The 17318-nt window shown below is 51.4% G+C and overlaps 1 protein-coding gene across 3 annotated transcripts in view; it reads right to left on the bottom strand.

Moving 5' to 3' along the window:
• Positions 1-2330: 2330 nt before the first annotated feature.
• The window catches only part of TJAP1 (tight junction associated protein 1), a 36794-nt gene continuing 21806 nt past the window's right edge, over positions 2331-17318 (bottom strand). For 2 of the 3 annotated variants that reach the window (XM_065679938.1, XM_065679940.1), the window contains exons 3-11: positions 16479-16573; positions 14469-14522; positions 12468-12626; positions 9855-9883; positions 8569-8730; positions 7846-7912; positions 6079-6186; positions 5290-5373; positions 2331-3668 (exon numbers count right to left, since the gene is read on the bottom strand). In XM_065679938.1, the coding sequence (XP_065536010.1) occupies positions 2352-3668; positions 5290-5373; positions 6079-6186; positions 7846-7912; positions 8569-8730; positions 9855-9883; positions 12468-12593 (1893 nt within the window). In that variant the 5' untranslated portion in view covers positions 12594-12626; positions 14469-14522; positions 16479-16573 and the 3' untranslated portion in view covers positions 2331-2351. The other variant, XM_065679937.1, reaches the window with a different exon arrangement.

Raw genomic sequence — 17318 nt, 5'->3', positions numbered from 1 at the left:
TGCTCCTCTTGAGGCTCCCCCTCAACCTCTGCCAGCAGCCTAATGCTGTGAAGAAGGGTCTAACGTGGCACTGGGCACCCCTTTGCCACCCTTACATTTCTCTTTTAAGCCTACCTTGACCAAAGGTAGCAGAGGGAGGCTGGCTCTGCCCAGCACCATCAGCACTAGCTGCTTCAGCGAGAGTGGGGTTGGTCCCCTGACCAGCACACCGGGAGATGGGGCAACACCTCCCCCTCAGGGAGCCAGAGGAGCTCGCTCGGTGAGCAGCCAAGCCCAGGTGATGTCCGTGAGGCAGGAGCTGGCAGCCACTGCAAGTACAAGCCCTCAGCAACGCTGTAGAAGAACAGAAGAAATGCAGCAGTGGAGCAGCTGATGAAAGCAAATGCAAGGACCTCACCACCACGTTCCGGTCCGGGTGGATGAACACCCTGCAGGCTCAGAGGAGGCTCCTGCGCTCAGCAGCAGCCTGTTTGCACAGGTATCCAGCAAAATACTGTAGTGAAACACCGAGTTCCACCTCCCCGCCAGAGGGTGGCATCCAGCTCCACAATGTTGGAGGTGCGAAACAAGGCAGCAGAGGGGACATAAAGCAACCTACAGAGCCGCCACAGACGCCTGCAGCTCCCTTTCACAGGCCCTGGAGCCTCCAGGCTCGAGCTGAAGAGGGGCTGGCCCCAGCTGCAGGCCGTCTGCAGAGACAGGGGTTTCGGGAGGGGAGCAGGGCCCGAGGCAGCTCTTGGCCGCACATCTTGCCGTAAGCTATGAACAGAGGCTCCCTTCCCAGAGAGAGGACTGCTGGCTACAGCCCAGTGAGGAGCCCTCACTGAGTGGGGTGGGAGGACAACACAAACCCAACTCAAAAACCAGACAGCAGGCTGAGGACAGCCGGTGGGTTCCAGGGGGGCATGGCACAGGGAATCAGGCTACCCTGCCTTGAAACCCCTCGGGGAGCCAAGAAACACCAGACAAGGGCATAGGACAGTTAAAATAGGATGCCTGGGCTTTGTAAGCCCTCAAAAAAATACCTACATCTACAGACCTCTCCCCTTCCCTCCCCCCTAACAAGACACCGAGCACAAAAGACTGAGATGAAAAGTAACACATTATCACACTACACTAGGAGAAACGCACAGAGAGGCCCTATCCATAAGGGGAGGCCCCAGAGAGGCACCAGAGCCAGCCTGGAGCCCCCCGAGAAGGGGGTGTGCGAGGAGCCCCTGGCAAAGGGCTGCTGCTGAGCCATGAGGTAGTGTGTCTACAGGGAGCTGCCCTCACATCCCTGCCAGCCCTGCACCGAGCCCAGTGGCATCCGTCACACCTTGATCGCCTGGAGCAAGACCTTGTTCTTGAGTCTGGAGGGGTTTCTGCAGGTTGGAAGCCGGGATCAGAGGGAAGAGCAGCTCCAAGCCAAGCCTCCTCAACACACCCTCAATGCAGGCATCGGACTGGCTGCCAGCGGCTGTGTCTGTTTATGCAGGGTGGGGAGAAAGGAAAAACAATACACCCCAAAACCAAAGGCTTGAAAAGAAGAAAGCAAGCCCACCCAAGCGCAAAGCATCAGCACCGTACAAACAAAACAACAGCACGAAGAGTGGGGGAAGGTGTGAGGGACACACAAACACAGATCCCAGTGCCCAGGTGGTGCCTCCCCAAACCACCCCAGCAAACAGCACCCATGCCCCACGCCACAGCACCAGCATCCATGCGCTGCCTCAGGGGGGCCTGGATGCTGAGCCCAGTGCAGGAGCCAAGCAATGGGGACCTGCAGAGGCAGATTCTGGAGAACCACCCAGAGGGCAGCTGGGGAAAACAAAGCCAGCAGGAAAATGAGACACCAGAAATCCCAGCACATCCCCAGGGGCACAGAGCCATCTGCTGGGAGAGTCCTGGTGCCCCACTCACAGCCCCTGGGGGCTCCCAGGGAATCAGACACCACCACACAGGCACTCTGCCCTGTTGGCACAAGTTGAAAGAGAGCAGAGCAGCTGCAGGCAACCAGCATGAGAGCACCCAGGGCCTCAGGTACCTGAGAGGGAAGGGGGAAAGATGTGAGCATTAAGAGGCACAGGCACCAGGACGAGGAGTACCAAGAATGAGCTCCGGTACAGGCACCAGTGTGAGGCTGTGAAGAGAGCTGCGACTGTGCCAGGGCAGTGGATGCGCTTCTGCACACTGTGTGTGCTAGCTAGTACTGTGGGTCTGAGGTGCTGGGGAAGGTGGACTCCAGCTCTTCCAGGTAGCAAGAGAATAAATACAAAATTTCAGAGCAGAGCCCCCCAGGAGGAGGGTGCTAAAGGGGGTTCCTTCCTCAGAAGCGGAGACATCCGCGTGTGGCTGCTTCTTGCCCTGCCTCAGCTAAGAAGGTTGCCTTGCTCCTGGGCTTGCGTCAGACTGTCCTTGCGATGTAAGTGGTGGACCCCCATCCTCTTGGGGCTGCGGTGTGGCCGACTGAAGGGAGGCTTGACCCTGCCTTCTCCACTTTCTTCTTGGGCACCTCCTTGGTTGCTCTCCTTGCTTCCCTGTAGCAACATTTCTCTCTCCTCAGCTGGGCTCTCAGGCAAGCCAAGGTCTACATAGTCCTTGTGCTTCTCTGGTGAGGGGCTTCCAGGCTCAGCAGTACCTCCACCACTTTCCTGCAACAGCTTCTGAGCTTCATCCTGGGAGAAATCTGTACCATAGTCTGAGGAGAAATGGCTCCTGCGGGCTCTGGACTCAGTGCTGTCCGTCTCCACGCTCGAGTCCCGGCTCACAGTCCAGCTGCAGCTCTGTGCAGACTCCTCACCATCCGAATAAACCGAGGCCGCTCTACCCAGCTCCTGCATAGAGCGGCTGAACCTCTTCTGGAGCTCGGGGGCTGTGTCGCGGCTGAAAGCCGTGCGGTTCATCAGCACCCGCTCCGAGGTGGGGGGAGCCTTGTCCACAAACATGCGCTGCCAGTTGGCCAGCAGGTCCTCCTCGGAGCTGGCGGAGCTGGCGAAGGCGCTGGGGATCTGGGGGGGGCTGCTGAACGGGCTGCTCTGGGAAGAGCCGTGAGGCCGGGCTGCTTTGGGCGACTGCTGACAGGAGCAGCTGGAGGCCGAACGGCGCCCTTCTGAGGCAGGGCTGTTGGGGAGGGTCCGCTGCCTGTCGCAACTCTCATCTTCGCTCTGCACCAGGCTGAGGGAGATGGCCTGGCGTGTAGCATATGTGCAGTTGGGCAGGGGGCTGTTCTTGGGGATCCTTACCTTGTCTTCGGAGAACTCAATCACTTTGCGCCCAGGGTACATCGGATGGGGAGGTGATGGTGTAGGGTACGGGCTTAGCTTCTCAAAGGCAGGCACCTCCTCTGGCACACTCTCCACACTGCTCTGAGGCTTGCAGCCACCATTCTGCTGTTTTCCTACATCTCCTCCCTCCTTCCCCAACTGTCCTGCACTGCTGCAGGCATCAGGAGGCATTCCACTCATGTCCACGTGCACAAAGACATCCTCAGCCATGGGACAGCTGCCACTGCTAGACTTGGCTGAATTCAGAACCAGAGATTCTGGTTTCTCCAAGACTCTGGCAATGACCGAGGTGGGAACAACATCAGATGGAGCCAATGTGTGGGTTGCTTCTTGACCAGGGCCTGTGGACTCCTGAGTGCTGTGCAAATGCTTATTGACCATGTCCTGCAGCTCATAGGGAAGCTACGGAGAAGGGAAAGGGCATTAGAAGTGGGCTGCCATGCAAACCACTCCCAAATAACCTGCCTGCTCCAACCAACCTTCACGTGTACTTTGTACTCCTCATCTTGACCCCAACAGTCACCTACTTCACCTTGAGAAAGGCATCTCTTTCCAAAGCTAACCTGCCCCATGGGCGACTGTCAAGGATCTAGCTGTCACACTAGTCATGTTTCTAGGCCATGTTCACAGGCCCCGCTGTGCAAAGAGAGAAAGACGGCCCATGGGCTCAGTCCCCCAAGCCTGTGAGCACAGAAAGGCTCAGGCAGCGCATGCTAGGAAGGGGTCTATTGATCTGTGGAAAATCAGCTGGTGGTTGCACTGAAGCGACTCAACAGCCCCCAGTGCTGGGATCCACAGTGCTCCCTGAACGCAGTTACTGCAGCTATGCTGCCTTGGCAGCCTGCCCACAGAGCAGAATCGATGCCTTCCCTTGTTTTCACCAACTCATCCCACTTCCTCACTCTCCCCATTTCAGAGAGACAAACACAGGGTTTATTACCAAAGCTGCAGGACTGGGGTCTCAGCACTACTCATTTTCCTGCAAATGGGCACTACAGCTCTCCCCATCACCTTGCCAGGCTGCCCTCGCCTCGGTCACCACATCCATGCACCACATGAAGTGGAAAGCAGAGCTCTCTCTCAGGGTCTGGCCCACCAGAGGCAGGAGGAAAGGGGGGATACTGCATGACAACAGCTGGCTGTGAGGCTGTCTGCACAGCTGCTCAGCACCAACCCCCTGCCAGTGAAGCCACGTGGGACACGATGCTCTGAGGGGCAGAATGCAAAGCTCCAGGGAGGAGAGACAGCTGGGAGAGAGGTCAAGGTTACCCGAGCAGTAACTGATACACTGACCTCAAGAGTGCTAATTTGAGACACAATGGGGAGGGTGACATACTGGTCACCTGCTAAGTTGAAAAAGACAAGCACGTGGTTTTGCTGAGAGGAACCTAAGAAGGGATGGAGACTGGGGGTACGGCAAAGAGAGCACTGCGCTAGGTGCCTGAACGATACTTCCAACTGAAGAAGTGATGCTACTAATGTGGAAGGCCTGAACTCCATCTTTGCTTATCCTGAGGGCAGGATGAGCTGAACAGACTCCACGAGGGGGAGTATGATTTGGTACCAACTTCTCCCACTCAGGCCTAAAAGACACACTGAATGCTGCCTCCCACATTTCTCCTCAGAGTAAGAAGTGAAGCCAGGCCAGACTATTGCAGCTCAACTCCTTATTGGGCATGTGGACCTTCCATGTGGACAGGTGAGGAAGGGAAGAGGACAGAGCAGGGTAAGAGAGAGGTCTGTCCTCCTGCCAGCTCCCATCAGGCACCCAGCAGGCTATCAAATTCAAGGTTATTGTGCTTTTTATAACAGCTCCTAGCTGAGCTGTGAAATGGAGCTGGCGTGAAAGAGGAGATGGCAGAGGCTCTGTGCTGCTTCTCAGTGGGAGTGGGAACAGGAGCCCTCCCCTACCCTCTATCTGAGGCTGAAGGAGACCAACAGCCCTGCAGAGAAGGCTGAAGCAAGCAAGATGCAGGCAGGACCACGAGCCCTTCTTCCCCACCTCAGCAGGACTGCTACTCACATCAGCAAACTTGTGGTTCCTGAAGTGGGACTTGTTACACTTCAGCAGCTGTACTGCAAGGTTACAGTCCTGTCGATAGCGCTCCTGCAAGAAGGGCATAGGTGTGCAACAGTATTAGACTGGACCCATCTCTTACCCAAAAATGCACCAGCTGATCAGATGCTGCTTGCACAGAAGCAGGAAGAGGTATGTGATGAATCACTCATGAGGACACCTGTCATTCCCTCTTTTCCACACCCCTTTGTATTTTCTTACAACTCAGTCAAGGTGTTCTTTAAACTCCAGTCCTTGTCCAGACACATACAGTCAGTGTGTCAACACTCTCTCCCTCAGGAGATTTTAATAGTCTCCAGAAGTCCCACCAGATTTGCTATCCCATCCCAAAGCTCTCAACCATGCCTGAAGACACTGCCCTCTTGCAAACAGACAGATCGGAGGGAGTTGAGAGCAGTTAATAGAAACAAGCAGCAAACCCAGGAACTTCTCTATTAATGGTGTAGAAAAAGCATCAACTTCCTCCCAGCACTCGAGTAAATGACCCCTCTGCCGATACAGCCTGGACTCAGGTGAAACTAAACTCAGAAGAGCCAATACAGACTTGAAGATCAGGTCTTCTTTGCTCAAACCCTCAGACCCTTTTCTGTTTGTCTGTCCCTACTGCTGTGCACAGCTTCCACACTTTCACACACAGTGAAGTCACTCATATGCTTCTTTACACTAATAACTTTCAAGAAGAGGAAAAGCCCACACCTCACAGACTTTCACAGCCATTTGCAGACTAACACTTACATTGAGTTCCTCCAGTTTATTGATGGTGGTTTTGGCATCAAGCAATTTATTAGTGAGCTCTACAATCTCCCAGTCCAGTGTCTTGCGGTCCATCTCTGCCTTTTTAATCTGGGATGCAAGAACACCAGATGTAAATCCCTCCAGAAGAGAAGCACTTGTCTTCACCACCCACCTCCACCCGAGCATAGCACAAAGACATGCTCAGCCGGGACACAAAAACTTCCAGACAGACAGACAAGGGGGACAGCTACAGAGAACAGGTTGAGTTCAAACCTCCTTAACACAGTATCTCTTTCTACAGCACAACCATGTTTCCTCTCTGCCCTGGTTCACACAGTGCCTGGTGGAAAACTAGTCGTTTTGAACAATCAATCCCATCCTGCCATTGGCAGCAAAGACCTCTGAGCTTGTGATACCCAGCCCTCTTCTCTGGGGCAACAGAACAAGAACACTGCCCATGAAGATTCAGCAGTCAGTGCTGAACGGACAAAAGGGGTTTTGGAAGGGTGAGGGCATCATCTTTAAAGTGTTTAAGGCTTGCTCTAGTAAGAAAAAGCACCTTTATAGCTTCACCTAGAGGTCAGTTAATGCCCTCCCTAAAGCAGACAATCTTGCCTCTTTAGAGTCCCTAACAGTTGAGATGCAGGGCTGATAGAGACCCAGATGTAATAGTAGAGAGGGGTAACAGCTCAGAACAACCAAGCCATTCCCTACTCAAGATCTTCCAACACTGCACAAGGGCGCTTGAGACTGTGATGATCAGGGCCCAGCTGTGCATCAGGGTGCAGCACAGCAACACACAAGGGGGTCAGGTAGGACAATGCTTTCCATATATACAGTCTCTTCAGGCACCAGCACAATGAATATAAACTCAAGAAATTCAAGTGCTAGAACCAAAGAAATCTCATCCTGGGATACAGTGAGGCAATCAGCATCTCAGCTGTTCAACTTGCCTGCTCACAGCTGGGAAGGGGAAGGAAAGGGAGCAAACAAAGCTCACAGCCATCTGTATCTTGTGCAGTGCCACAGCTTATGGGCACCACTTCCCAACACGCCATGCTCCAGCTGGCTTAGAGTCAAACACTCTTCAGATGGAGCACTGCAAGCTGGGACGTGCTGCATCTGTGGGCAGCTGCTGGATACCAGGTGAGCCCTTGGCTGGACGAGGGCCGGGGCCCCTCCATCTGGGGTGGTGTTTGTGGGACTGACAATGGAACCAACAGGCTGAAACACGTAAAGAGGAGAAAGAAAAAACACACAAACGAAAAGACGCAACTGCAAAAATCCAGCTTTGGCTGAGAGAGGCCTGAGAGGTGAGTGTGCCCAGCGTGTGCCAGCGGCAGCGTGGGGAGGAGAGAGAGAGGGAGGGAGAGAAAAGAAACAGCCATGAGTGTTATGAATGCACACAACAGACATATACGCACATTGTTTCCGTTCTGACTGCTCCCGTCCTCCCAGGATGACCACCCCAAGACTGGCTGACATATCCCTGGCATTTTGAGAGGGACTGAAGCAACATGACGGAATACCATGCAATTATGTGTTGTGGGGAGCCAAAGCTCACATGCATGACCAAGTATGGGCTCAGTAAATAAAGAAAACAGTTCATGACATTAGCAAGAATGGGGAACAGATAGTCAAGGCCAGAATCTCACCCTTCACCCACTGCCACATCTGCTGAGTAAAGCCAGTGCCCCTCACCCCATCTGCTCCTAACACACAAGTCTCTTCCACCTCCTCTCTGTACTTACTTAATAGGGCACTTACCAGGGCATGCAGCTTCTCCTCCAGGTCCTGGTTGGTTCTCTGGGAAGCAGTGTAGCTGTTCTGCAACCTACAGAAACAAGATTGTACACACGGGAACGGATCTCAAGTGCCTACTCAAGTCCTCTTCACAGCTGCAAAGCAAAACACCAACTCCACAACTACAGAAAGACTGGCACTAAGACAACCAGGTATATTAGCTATGCCTTACCTCTGCCACATAGGTAAGGCCCCATGTTACTGGAGGCAAGATAAGGTTGGCTGGGTGAAAGGATCTTGCAGGGGAGGGTATAAATGACTTTGGAGGACTCCTCCAAGGTATGTCATGTATCAGCATGTGACCAGCGACTGGCATTGATTTTTAACTGAGGTACTTTCCAGGTAAAGTGGTGATGTATTCTTTTGTAGCCATCAAGAGAATGGAGTGTAGAAGGAGCCACCAGTGGCTCCTTTCACACATGCTGAGTAACCATCCAAGCTGGAGCCTGCTTTCCATCGAACAGATGAAGAATTCCCTGTCCCTCACACTGGCAGAATTCCTACACTGTACCCTGGAGGAAGGAATGGCTGCAGAGCCTTTAACTCGCCCACAGTCTAGGAATGCGCTTTCTGAGGATGCAGCATGGTTTTGATTCAGAGAACAGGGCATAGCCTGCTCACGCCAGCTGAGCAAGTCCTTGGTGGGAGGGATCTCTCCCATTCTGACTCCCGTTTTCTTTTTCATACCTACGGAATTTGTCCTTGAATTTCTCCAGCTCCTCACGGTTCTGGCCCAGCTCCATCTCCAGGTAGTCCTGACCAGACTCCAGCTCCCTCTCCATCGCCTCCATTTTGTTAGTCACATATGTCAGCCGGCGGCGCAGCTCCTCATTCTCATGCTGCAATAGCCTGTGGCACACAGGAACGACGTACCACTGAGTGCACAAAGGGTACTCCACACCAGCACTTCCACCCTGCTGCCTTGCTCTAGGGCCTGAGACCCCACATGGAGGCCCCATGAAGTCAAGAACTGAAGTGGCAGGAGACTCCAGAACATGCAGTGAGAGGTGCATCTCTATCAGGAAAGAGAGACTCACACTCTCTTGGGACAGGGACAAAGAAGCACATACCAGCTGGCCAGCCATGGCTCCCAGCTCCCTCTCTGGTTACAGTGCTTGAATAAAGCCCACTAGCCAGATGAGCTGTGCAGCTCTTGTGTCCTTCACTAGTGAATGAAACCCAGTCAATAATTTATCACAGTCCAGGTTAGAAGAGTTGAAGGCAAAAAGAGTAAACTCATCTCCCCTGAACCTGTTCAAAAGCCCTCACCCCTTAATATATGGCAGAAAGAGGATTCCATACAGCCTTAATCCCAGAAGCAGAGGTGGTGGGGTGCATTTACAGATGTGATCACAGCTGCCAGTCAATCCCATTCCAACACAAACTGCTTCATTCCTCCCCAGCCAGGACATGCTTCGTGGTCAGAATGATTTCCTGTTATTTTTCATTCCTTTGTGCTCAGTTGCTTGGAGAAACCCAGAAGAGCACTGCTTGCTTCTCTTTGGCAGTGCAAACCTACTCCTCATTATGGCTTGGAGCTCTGTGCTAGCAGTTTTCTGTGCCCCACACGACCACTAGTAAAGAGCTCAGCTCACACCCTCAGTCAGCAGCAGGCTTCTGCATACCGCTTCTGGTGGCTTACACCAAAACAAGAGCATTAAAAAAGGCAATCCTCTCTCCACTTATATTAAAGGCTTCACCTCCTACTTTCTTTCACACCCACCAACTCTTCTGCCTGCACCCACACTGAGGATCTCTGTTCCCTCCCTCTCCAGAGGGAGAGATATACAAGGCAGAGATTGGCAAGGCACAGACTAGAGCTTTGCCCACATGGCCCCAAGAAGGTTGAAGATCTGAGAGGAGCCTGCAGGTCCAGCCGGCTTCACTGTGCAGGTGGCACAGGGAAGGATGTGAGGAATCAGCACCCACACAGTTGTAGTATGACAGGCATAAAGGGGGAGCAGGACACTTACTTCATCCTTTCTGCATCCGTCAAGGGTTCCTGAACAGGGAAGAAAACAGCTATGAGATTCAAAGGAGGAGCTGGTGTCTCATACTGTCCTAAAGGGCAGAGTCTTGGTTACTAAACCCTTCCAGGATCTGTACACAATGCTCAGCTATTTGATACCGAGACAGACCATGTGTTCTGGTTCAGCGTAGAAGAGCTAGACTAGAAACCACCACACAAGTTAGGCAACTTTACTCTGCCAAGGTGCAATCTCAGCATCTCCTGTAATATCACCACCTTAGCTGGTATTTCAGCTTCCTCCACAACCACAGTTAGTGGGTAGCAGGAATATAACAGCCCAGAATACACTGATGATTAAATTGTCATGACAGTAATCACAACACCCTTGAAGCCCCACAAAAAGAATGAGAATCATTTGGGAGCTGAAAAATGTGCTACCATTTCCACCACCCAGATTGGGCTGTGAAAAGGGTTCCTTCCTGCAGACCTGAAACCAGCCACTGTAACTATTCTAGGATAGCAGAACAAACACCAAAGGTCAGAAAAAGCTGTGAAAGAAATTAATGTTCTGGGCAAGTTCTCCAGAGATTGCTGGAGCAGGGACCTACAGAACATGGGGATACAGCACCGTGACAAGAGCACACCCCTCAGCTACTCTCACTTCCTTTGCGCTCTCTGTGTTAACCAGTGAGATGGCTGCTGCCTGCCAGCATGGCTGGCAGAGATTTCATTAGCATCAGAAGCAAAATATTTTCTGTGAAAGCCCAAGACTGTGACCATTCTCACAAAGCCCAGGCTGCCCATAGGTTATTTTTGGTGCTTGGTACTAACAGCACTGCACAAACCCAAAGTGCTGCTATTCTTCAGGTTGTCCATTAAGTGTCACAGCCAGTTCTGGGCAGAGAGGCCATGTCACAGACAGTTGTGGATGAGGTTGTTGAGCCGCTAACAGTATTACAGAAGCAAACCACCCCAGTCCTGGCCTTTAGACATCACAGGGCTGCTTCCTTCATCAATGCACACTTTAAAAGAATGATCCTTACCACCTGCATACATTCTTCTATTCCTAAAGGCAAAGCATAAACCCATTCTTTTTTCACATCCTGACCCCACATGGCAATCAGGTAATTAATGCAAAATTATCTAGCAACTGCTGCCTCTGCCCCCACAAAAACATACATAGCAGGTACTAGTGACCAGGCAAAAGGCTCTCACTCTCCCCACTGGCATTACAGACTAGATGAGATCCAGGTAGGGGCTTTGGCTTTTGTGAGACCCCTGTCTGTAAGCCAGTGGCCCTGGCACCTACCTTGTTTAGTGCAAGGCTGAGGGAAGCAGGGGCTTTAGATGGGGCAGGCCCTTCCTCCTGACTCCAGCGTGTTGGAGTGGAGAAGGATCCTTTCTCTGAGTTGTTCGGCTCCACTGCACTCTTCTGCCCAAGTTTCACGCACAGATAGTGTGGCTGTAGTAGCTGTGAACGAGGACTGCTTTCATCCCTTCTGCCCTCTGCACTGCTTTTCCAAGAAGACAGTGAGTGCTGCTGCCTGGAGGATGTCCCTCCCAGCCCCAGGTCTGCCAGCTGCTTCAGCTCATACTGACACATATCTACTACCCTCCTCTCTACGGAAAGGAGTTTTCCCTTACTGTCTTTCCTCCCAAGGGCAGGTTTCTTTCTTAGTCTGGAAGCTCTCTCAGCCTCCACAGAACACTTTCTCTGGCATGAAGCCATTCCCAGCTCCTCACATTTAATTTCTGCTTTTCTTCTGCTCAGGCGGGGCGATCTTTCAGCTACACGCTTGGTTTTAACCCCTTGGCCTTCTGGCACAGATCTTCTGGGGAGAAGGGTAAAGTTCTGGTCTTGTTCTGCTCCCCTGGTCTCTCGCAGTGAACGCAAGCGGATGGGACTCAGCACCCGCTGGGTAATCTCATCCAGGAATTTGGAGAACTGCAGTTTTTCCTCCGTGATCTTCTCCCTGCGCTTGACAGAGCCAGCGGCACTGCTGCTGCTGTGCTCCAGTGACTGCTTCTCCTGTTGGCTGAGGCAGAGCTGAGGATCACTGTACTTGCGCGAGCTGCGGCCACGGGAAAGCGTCTCCACTGACTGGGACTTGCGTAAGCTCTCAGGGCATGGGCCTCCTGTGTTGGTCTGCTTCAGGATTCCTTTGAGAGGCAGGTGGGTAGAGGAGACCTGAAACTTCCTTGGTGTCAGGACTTCAGGAGGCTCTTTAAACATAAGTGAGCGTTCCAGGCTTCTGCTCTTGAAAGAGCAAGCGGGATGGTGTCTTTCATCTTCAGGCACCACAACTGTCTCCATGCTACGGCTCACAAATCTACTGCGGTGCCCATGACTGCGGGTCGGGCACCGCCTTCCACTTTGCTGCCCCATCTTCCCACCATGAGGAAGTGCTGGCAAGACAGTCTGGCTCTTGATGTTCAACTCTGCTTTGCACCCTGTCACTTCCTTCTCACTGCTGGACTCCAGGGACCATGATGAGGAGAAGTTCAGGCTGCAAACCTCAAACCCCTCTGCCTGCTTGAGCTGTCCTGCCTTGTTATAACTAAACCCTGTTTGCTGGTGCAATGGTGTTAAGCCCTTTGCCACCCGGCAAGCTGTTACCTGACTCTGTTCAGCCAAGATCACTCCATCCTGGTCATCCCGGATGATGGGTACCTCATGGCGGATTTCCCGATGCTGCGGGGGTGCCTTGCGGTAAGGCTTCTTTGATGGAGCAGTGCTTGACATCCTCCCACCTGTGTGGCTCCGAAAGCAGGTTACCTACCAACAGCAGAAAGTGCATAGAGGAGAGAGTCACAGGTGCTCCATCGAACCCTAGAAGTGAACCAGCAGGAATTTGGCTCCCCTGGAGTCCCAGAGCTGGTCCCCATGCAGAGTGCTAATAGAGCAAGGAAAGGATGTGGCAGCAATCCTTGAGCAGCAGCTGCAGGAGAGGGAGCAAAGTAAGAGGTAGCTGTGTCCTTCTCCCAGCCAGTGATAGCAGAGGGCTGGCACATCCTCTCCCCCCTCTACACACGCAGTTTGTATGTATCTGGATTATATATAGCAAACGAGAACAGACCTCACAGCAGCATATTGATTAGGCTCTTTAGGAAAGGCCTTTTCCAGTATGGAAACTGCAAGCCTTTACAGGCAGCAGTGACAGCTGTAGCGCTCGTTATTGATCCTGTTCTGTCACTGTCAGCAGGCACTATGTGGGAGGAGACTCCAACCATTAAAAAGCCCAAACCCGGAAGTTTTTGGCTTAGACTGGAATCCCAATGGAGCAGACCACAGGAGGCTTGTCAGAAGGAGGTACCATACCATTACAACTGCTCACTGTCAGAAAAAACAGACCACCCCCAAGTCATAGGTGGCACCGAATTAGGATGGCAATGCCCTTGATGTTGGTACCTTAAGCCAGATTTTGCAATATGCATCAGTACCACTAGCGGAAAGACCAAATTAGGCCCTTTACCCCACCGATGCTGGGCATGGAGCTGATGCAGGAGCTGTAGCAGTACAAGAGCAAAAAAGGTAGAAGGTAGAAGGAAAGCAGCTATCTTGTACACATGGAAGAATCGCCTTCTTTTCCACCAATTTGGAACTGCAGTGGAGGGCAGGAAGACTTACCTCGAAGTAGCCAGGATTTCAACCACCCCATTGTATACAAGACAAGAAGTCTTGGAGCTGCCAAGCAGTCCTTGCAGAGCCCAGTACCAGATATTCCCTGGTGACAACATATAGTTCATAGTTCCCCTACATTTGAGGTAAGCACCTGCTTCTCATTCTCCTTTCACTTGCTGGATCCTAACACTGATCAAGCTTAGCATTTCTGCAATCCTCACTTGACTGCAGCACTTCAAAGCGCTCATATCAACTCATATCACCCTCTCCCTGCTTCTATACAGGCAGGGCCGTTTGACTCCCATTCACATACCTTCAAGGCAGTTCAGTCAATGGATACCACTGGGCCAGTGACCTAGCAGATTTCACTCGCTTTGCGGTTTGGCCAGTGGAGTTTTACATGTTAAGTGTCTCAATGGGGCCCCAAGAATTCTCTCCAATTCTTACCCCTCTTTCCTGTCTGCATCTTCTTGACACTTAGACTGAGTCCTCTGGGAGGACTGTCACATATGAGGTGTTTGCACCAAGCACAAAGTGGCTCCAAGCCACAGCAGGCTTTACACTTACTCTTTGCAAGCTGGCCTCCACTCTGCTAGAAACAGCTCACAGAAGATTCTCACACCTTTCCAGAGTCATGAACAACTTCCTAGCACTAACATGTACATTCTTCCACCACCAGAATGCTAGAAGTCATTCCCTCAAGGTCCCATCTCCTAAAAAGACTCACGTAGGTGAAGAGATCTCTAATACCTCAGAAAAATCACATTCAGCATACTGAATGCACATTCTATTGCATCCCCAAGCAAAACAGATGGGTCTGACTTGTTAGGAATGCTGAAATTCTGAGCAGAAGCAGGTTTGTCAACACCATCAAATAGGAGATCTAGGGGACTCTTCTGTTAATTCCTTCCAGGCTAAGGACAGTAGATGCACACAGAGATATCCCAAGCTGAAATCACAATCATATCTCTAGCCTATGAGGACCTCAGCACTTACCAGCCTGGGCTCAAATTCAAAGCCTCATGAAGCAGGGACACTCACTCAGATGCCCTGAAGAAGAGAAACAAATAGTTTAGCATACAGGAAAGCAGCTGGTTTGAAATCTCACCCCATAAATATGTTAGAAATAGGGAATATGTATAACCAAGAACAACTGTATGACCATGTCACTCCAGGTACCTGCATCAGACCTTCTGAAAGTAAATGAAATCAGCTTAGGGTAGTTGAGCCACGTAGCTTAGCAAGAGCTGGAAAAGCACCTGGCAGGGACATGTCCAAGGCACTTGGGCAACTGGGACCACACAAAACCCAAAATTCATGAAGCAATAGCTTTAAGGAAACCTTGGTTCCAGTAAGGACCAAACAAACTTCCCATGAAATGGGACCCTCCCAGCTACTTCTTCCTTGCTAACTGTGCAAGGATGCTAACTGTGAAGCCTTCAGCACAGAAGTTTGGTAATGCTAACAGTTACCTCACACATTCTTTTAAGTCAGTGTTTCTCACCTACAAATGAGCTGGCAATTATCAGGCTCTTGTTTGAGCCAAAACATTGTCCTTGTGCCTACAGCTGTGATAACCCACACCTCCACTAGAGAGGAAGGCAAGCTACTCTGACTTTCATCAAGTATTGTGCCATGTTCTACTTTGCTGCTAACAAGCCTCTCTAAAATAAGTGTCCAGCCAACCACGGATATATAACACAAGTTCAGAAAATACATTCTTCTCTGTTTTAAAGCCCAGGGTACTGTCCTGGTTTTGACTGGGACAGAGTTAATTTTTTTCTTAGTAGCTATATTTTGGATTTAGGATGAGAATAACGTTGATAACACACCAACATTTTAGTTGTTGCCAAGTACCACTTTCCATGGTCAGGGACTTTTCAGTTTCTCACACCACCCCAACACTGAGTAGGCTGTGGGGCACAAGAAGTTGGGAGGGGACCCAACCAAGACAGCTGACCCCAACTGGCCAAAGGGATATTCCATACCATGATGTCATGCTTAGTATATAAACTAAGGGGAAAGCTGGCTAAGGACCACTGCTCAGAACTGGCTAGGCATTGGTCAGTGGGTGGTGAGCAACTGCATTATGCATCACTTGTTTTGTATAGTGGGGAGCGAGTGAGCAGCTGTGTCATGCTTAGTTGCTGGCTGGGGTTAAACTATGACAGGCACCCATCACTACAAGAAGAGGACTGGGTTGATCTGGGAGCCAGCTGTAAAAGCATAGCTCTGTGGCCATCACACTGCCACTAGCATGAGCGAGACTGCAGTGGAACTTTCCTTTCTTCCCTGATGAGCTTCTGCTGCTGTGCTGCTTTCTCCCTTGTCAATGGCACCAAGCCCTGGGAGAGCACAGGGTGTGCAGCAGTTGTACACACAGAGGGAAAACCAGATTGAAGCTGAATAGAACAGGCAAGCAACCAGGACCACGCAAACTCAAGCTCTGCCAAAACAAACTAAATAGGTGCCCTAGTGCTGGCCCTGCCCCAACAAGCTGTCTGGCCCTTTTCCTTACTACAATGCTATAGTCGGGTCTCGACTAGCACAGGAATAAAAACAGCTTCACAACAGCACAACGGGGGAAGAAAGCAAAGAGAGGGAGAACACAGACCTCCAGGAAGGACCAGGCCAGCACAGTTTGAATCTGCTTTTCCATCAACTCCCAGCAGGAGCTGGCTCAGCATCAGCAACATGGGCTGGCAAACAAGCAGAGGCTTCCAGGAACAGCTGCACCCATGGGTCCACACATGTTCCCGCTGCAGTGGGGCTCAGAATGAACATGCCAAGGGCCTCCCTGTCTCTTAGCACATAGATCCCTCAGGCCCAAACAGGACTGTCCTGCTTCCTACCCCAGAGCCAGCAACTATGCTACCCTCCATCTCATCCCCACCTACCTGGAAAAGATACTGGGATTCAAAGCCTACCATCATAATCTGAAAATTTCCAGAGACACTTAGATACTTACAGTGCCTCCAGACAACTTTCCCTCAAACAAAGACTTACAGATCCAAAGTGACGATGTATCCAAACATTTCTGGTCACTTGTTTCTGAATCAGCTTTCCCCTGTCAGCATCCAGCAGCATCTGGCCAACAGCTCCTGAAACATGAGAAAGGAAACTTGGTGTCAGTCACCTATCAGCACAACACAAGGAAACTGCCAGGCATGCGTCAAGCAACCCACAGCCAGGTGCCAGGGCAGAAGCTGGCAGCAAACTGCTGCACCATCAGGCTACTGTCGAGTGCCAGGACCCTTCCGTGAGATAAGCTCATCTTCACCATGTCCCAGAAAAGGAAGGTCTTTTAACAATCTCTCCACTAAGGATGCCTGTGCAGACCAGTAACTAACCTCCTCTGAAAGGCAGCTGTTTTTCCTAGATGGCTGGAGTCACTGCTTCCCCACCTGCATTCCTGTACACCACCAGGAGGAGTCCAGCCTCTGTCATTCAGATCCAACCACCCTGCCACAATCACTTAGTTTTGTTCTGCAGACTTCCCTGCACTGAACAGCACAGTTAAAGCCCTCCTTGCTTACAATACCTTTGCTACCACAAAGATAATTCCAAGGTGGCACAATTCACCACGCCTCTGTTCAGAGAGAAGCAGACACTCTCTTCAGAACAAATTTGTGCTCCAAAGCAGAAATGAATATACGTAATATCCACAAATAGAAGGCAGCACGAATGCTGCTCATCGCACTACTCACAAGCCTCTCTCTGAAGGAGCTTACAGTCAAGTCCACATTTTGAATACCCTGGAGAAACTCAGCTTTAGCCTGGAGCTACAGCAGGCAGTAGCTCTTCAGCTATCCTAATTAGCAATGTAATACAAGAGGAAACTTAACC

Source organism: Lathamus discolor, chromosome 5 (genome assembly GCF_037157495.1).
Source record: "Lathamus discolor isolate bLatDis1 chromosome 5, bLatDis1.hap1, whole genome shotgun sequence".
NCBI lineage: Eukaryota > Metazoa > Chordata > Aves > Psittaciformes > Psittacidae > Lathamus > Lathamus discolor.
This window is presented reverse-complemented; position numbering and strand designations above follow the sequence as displayed.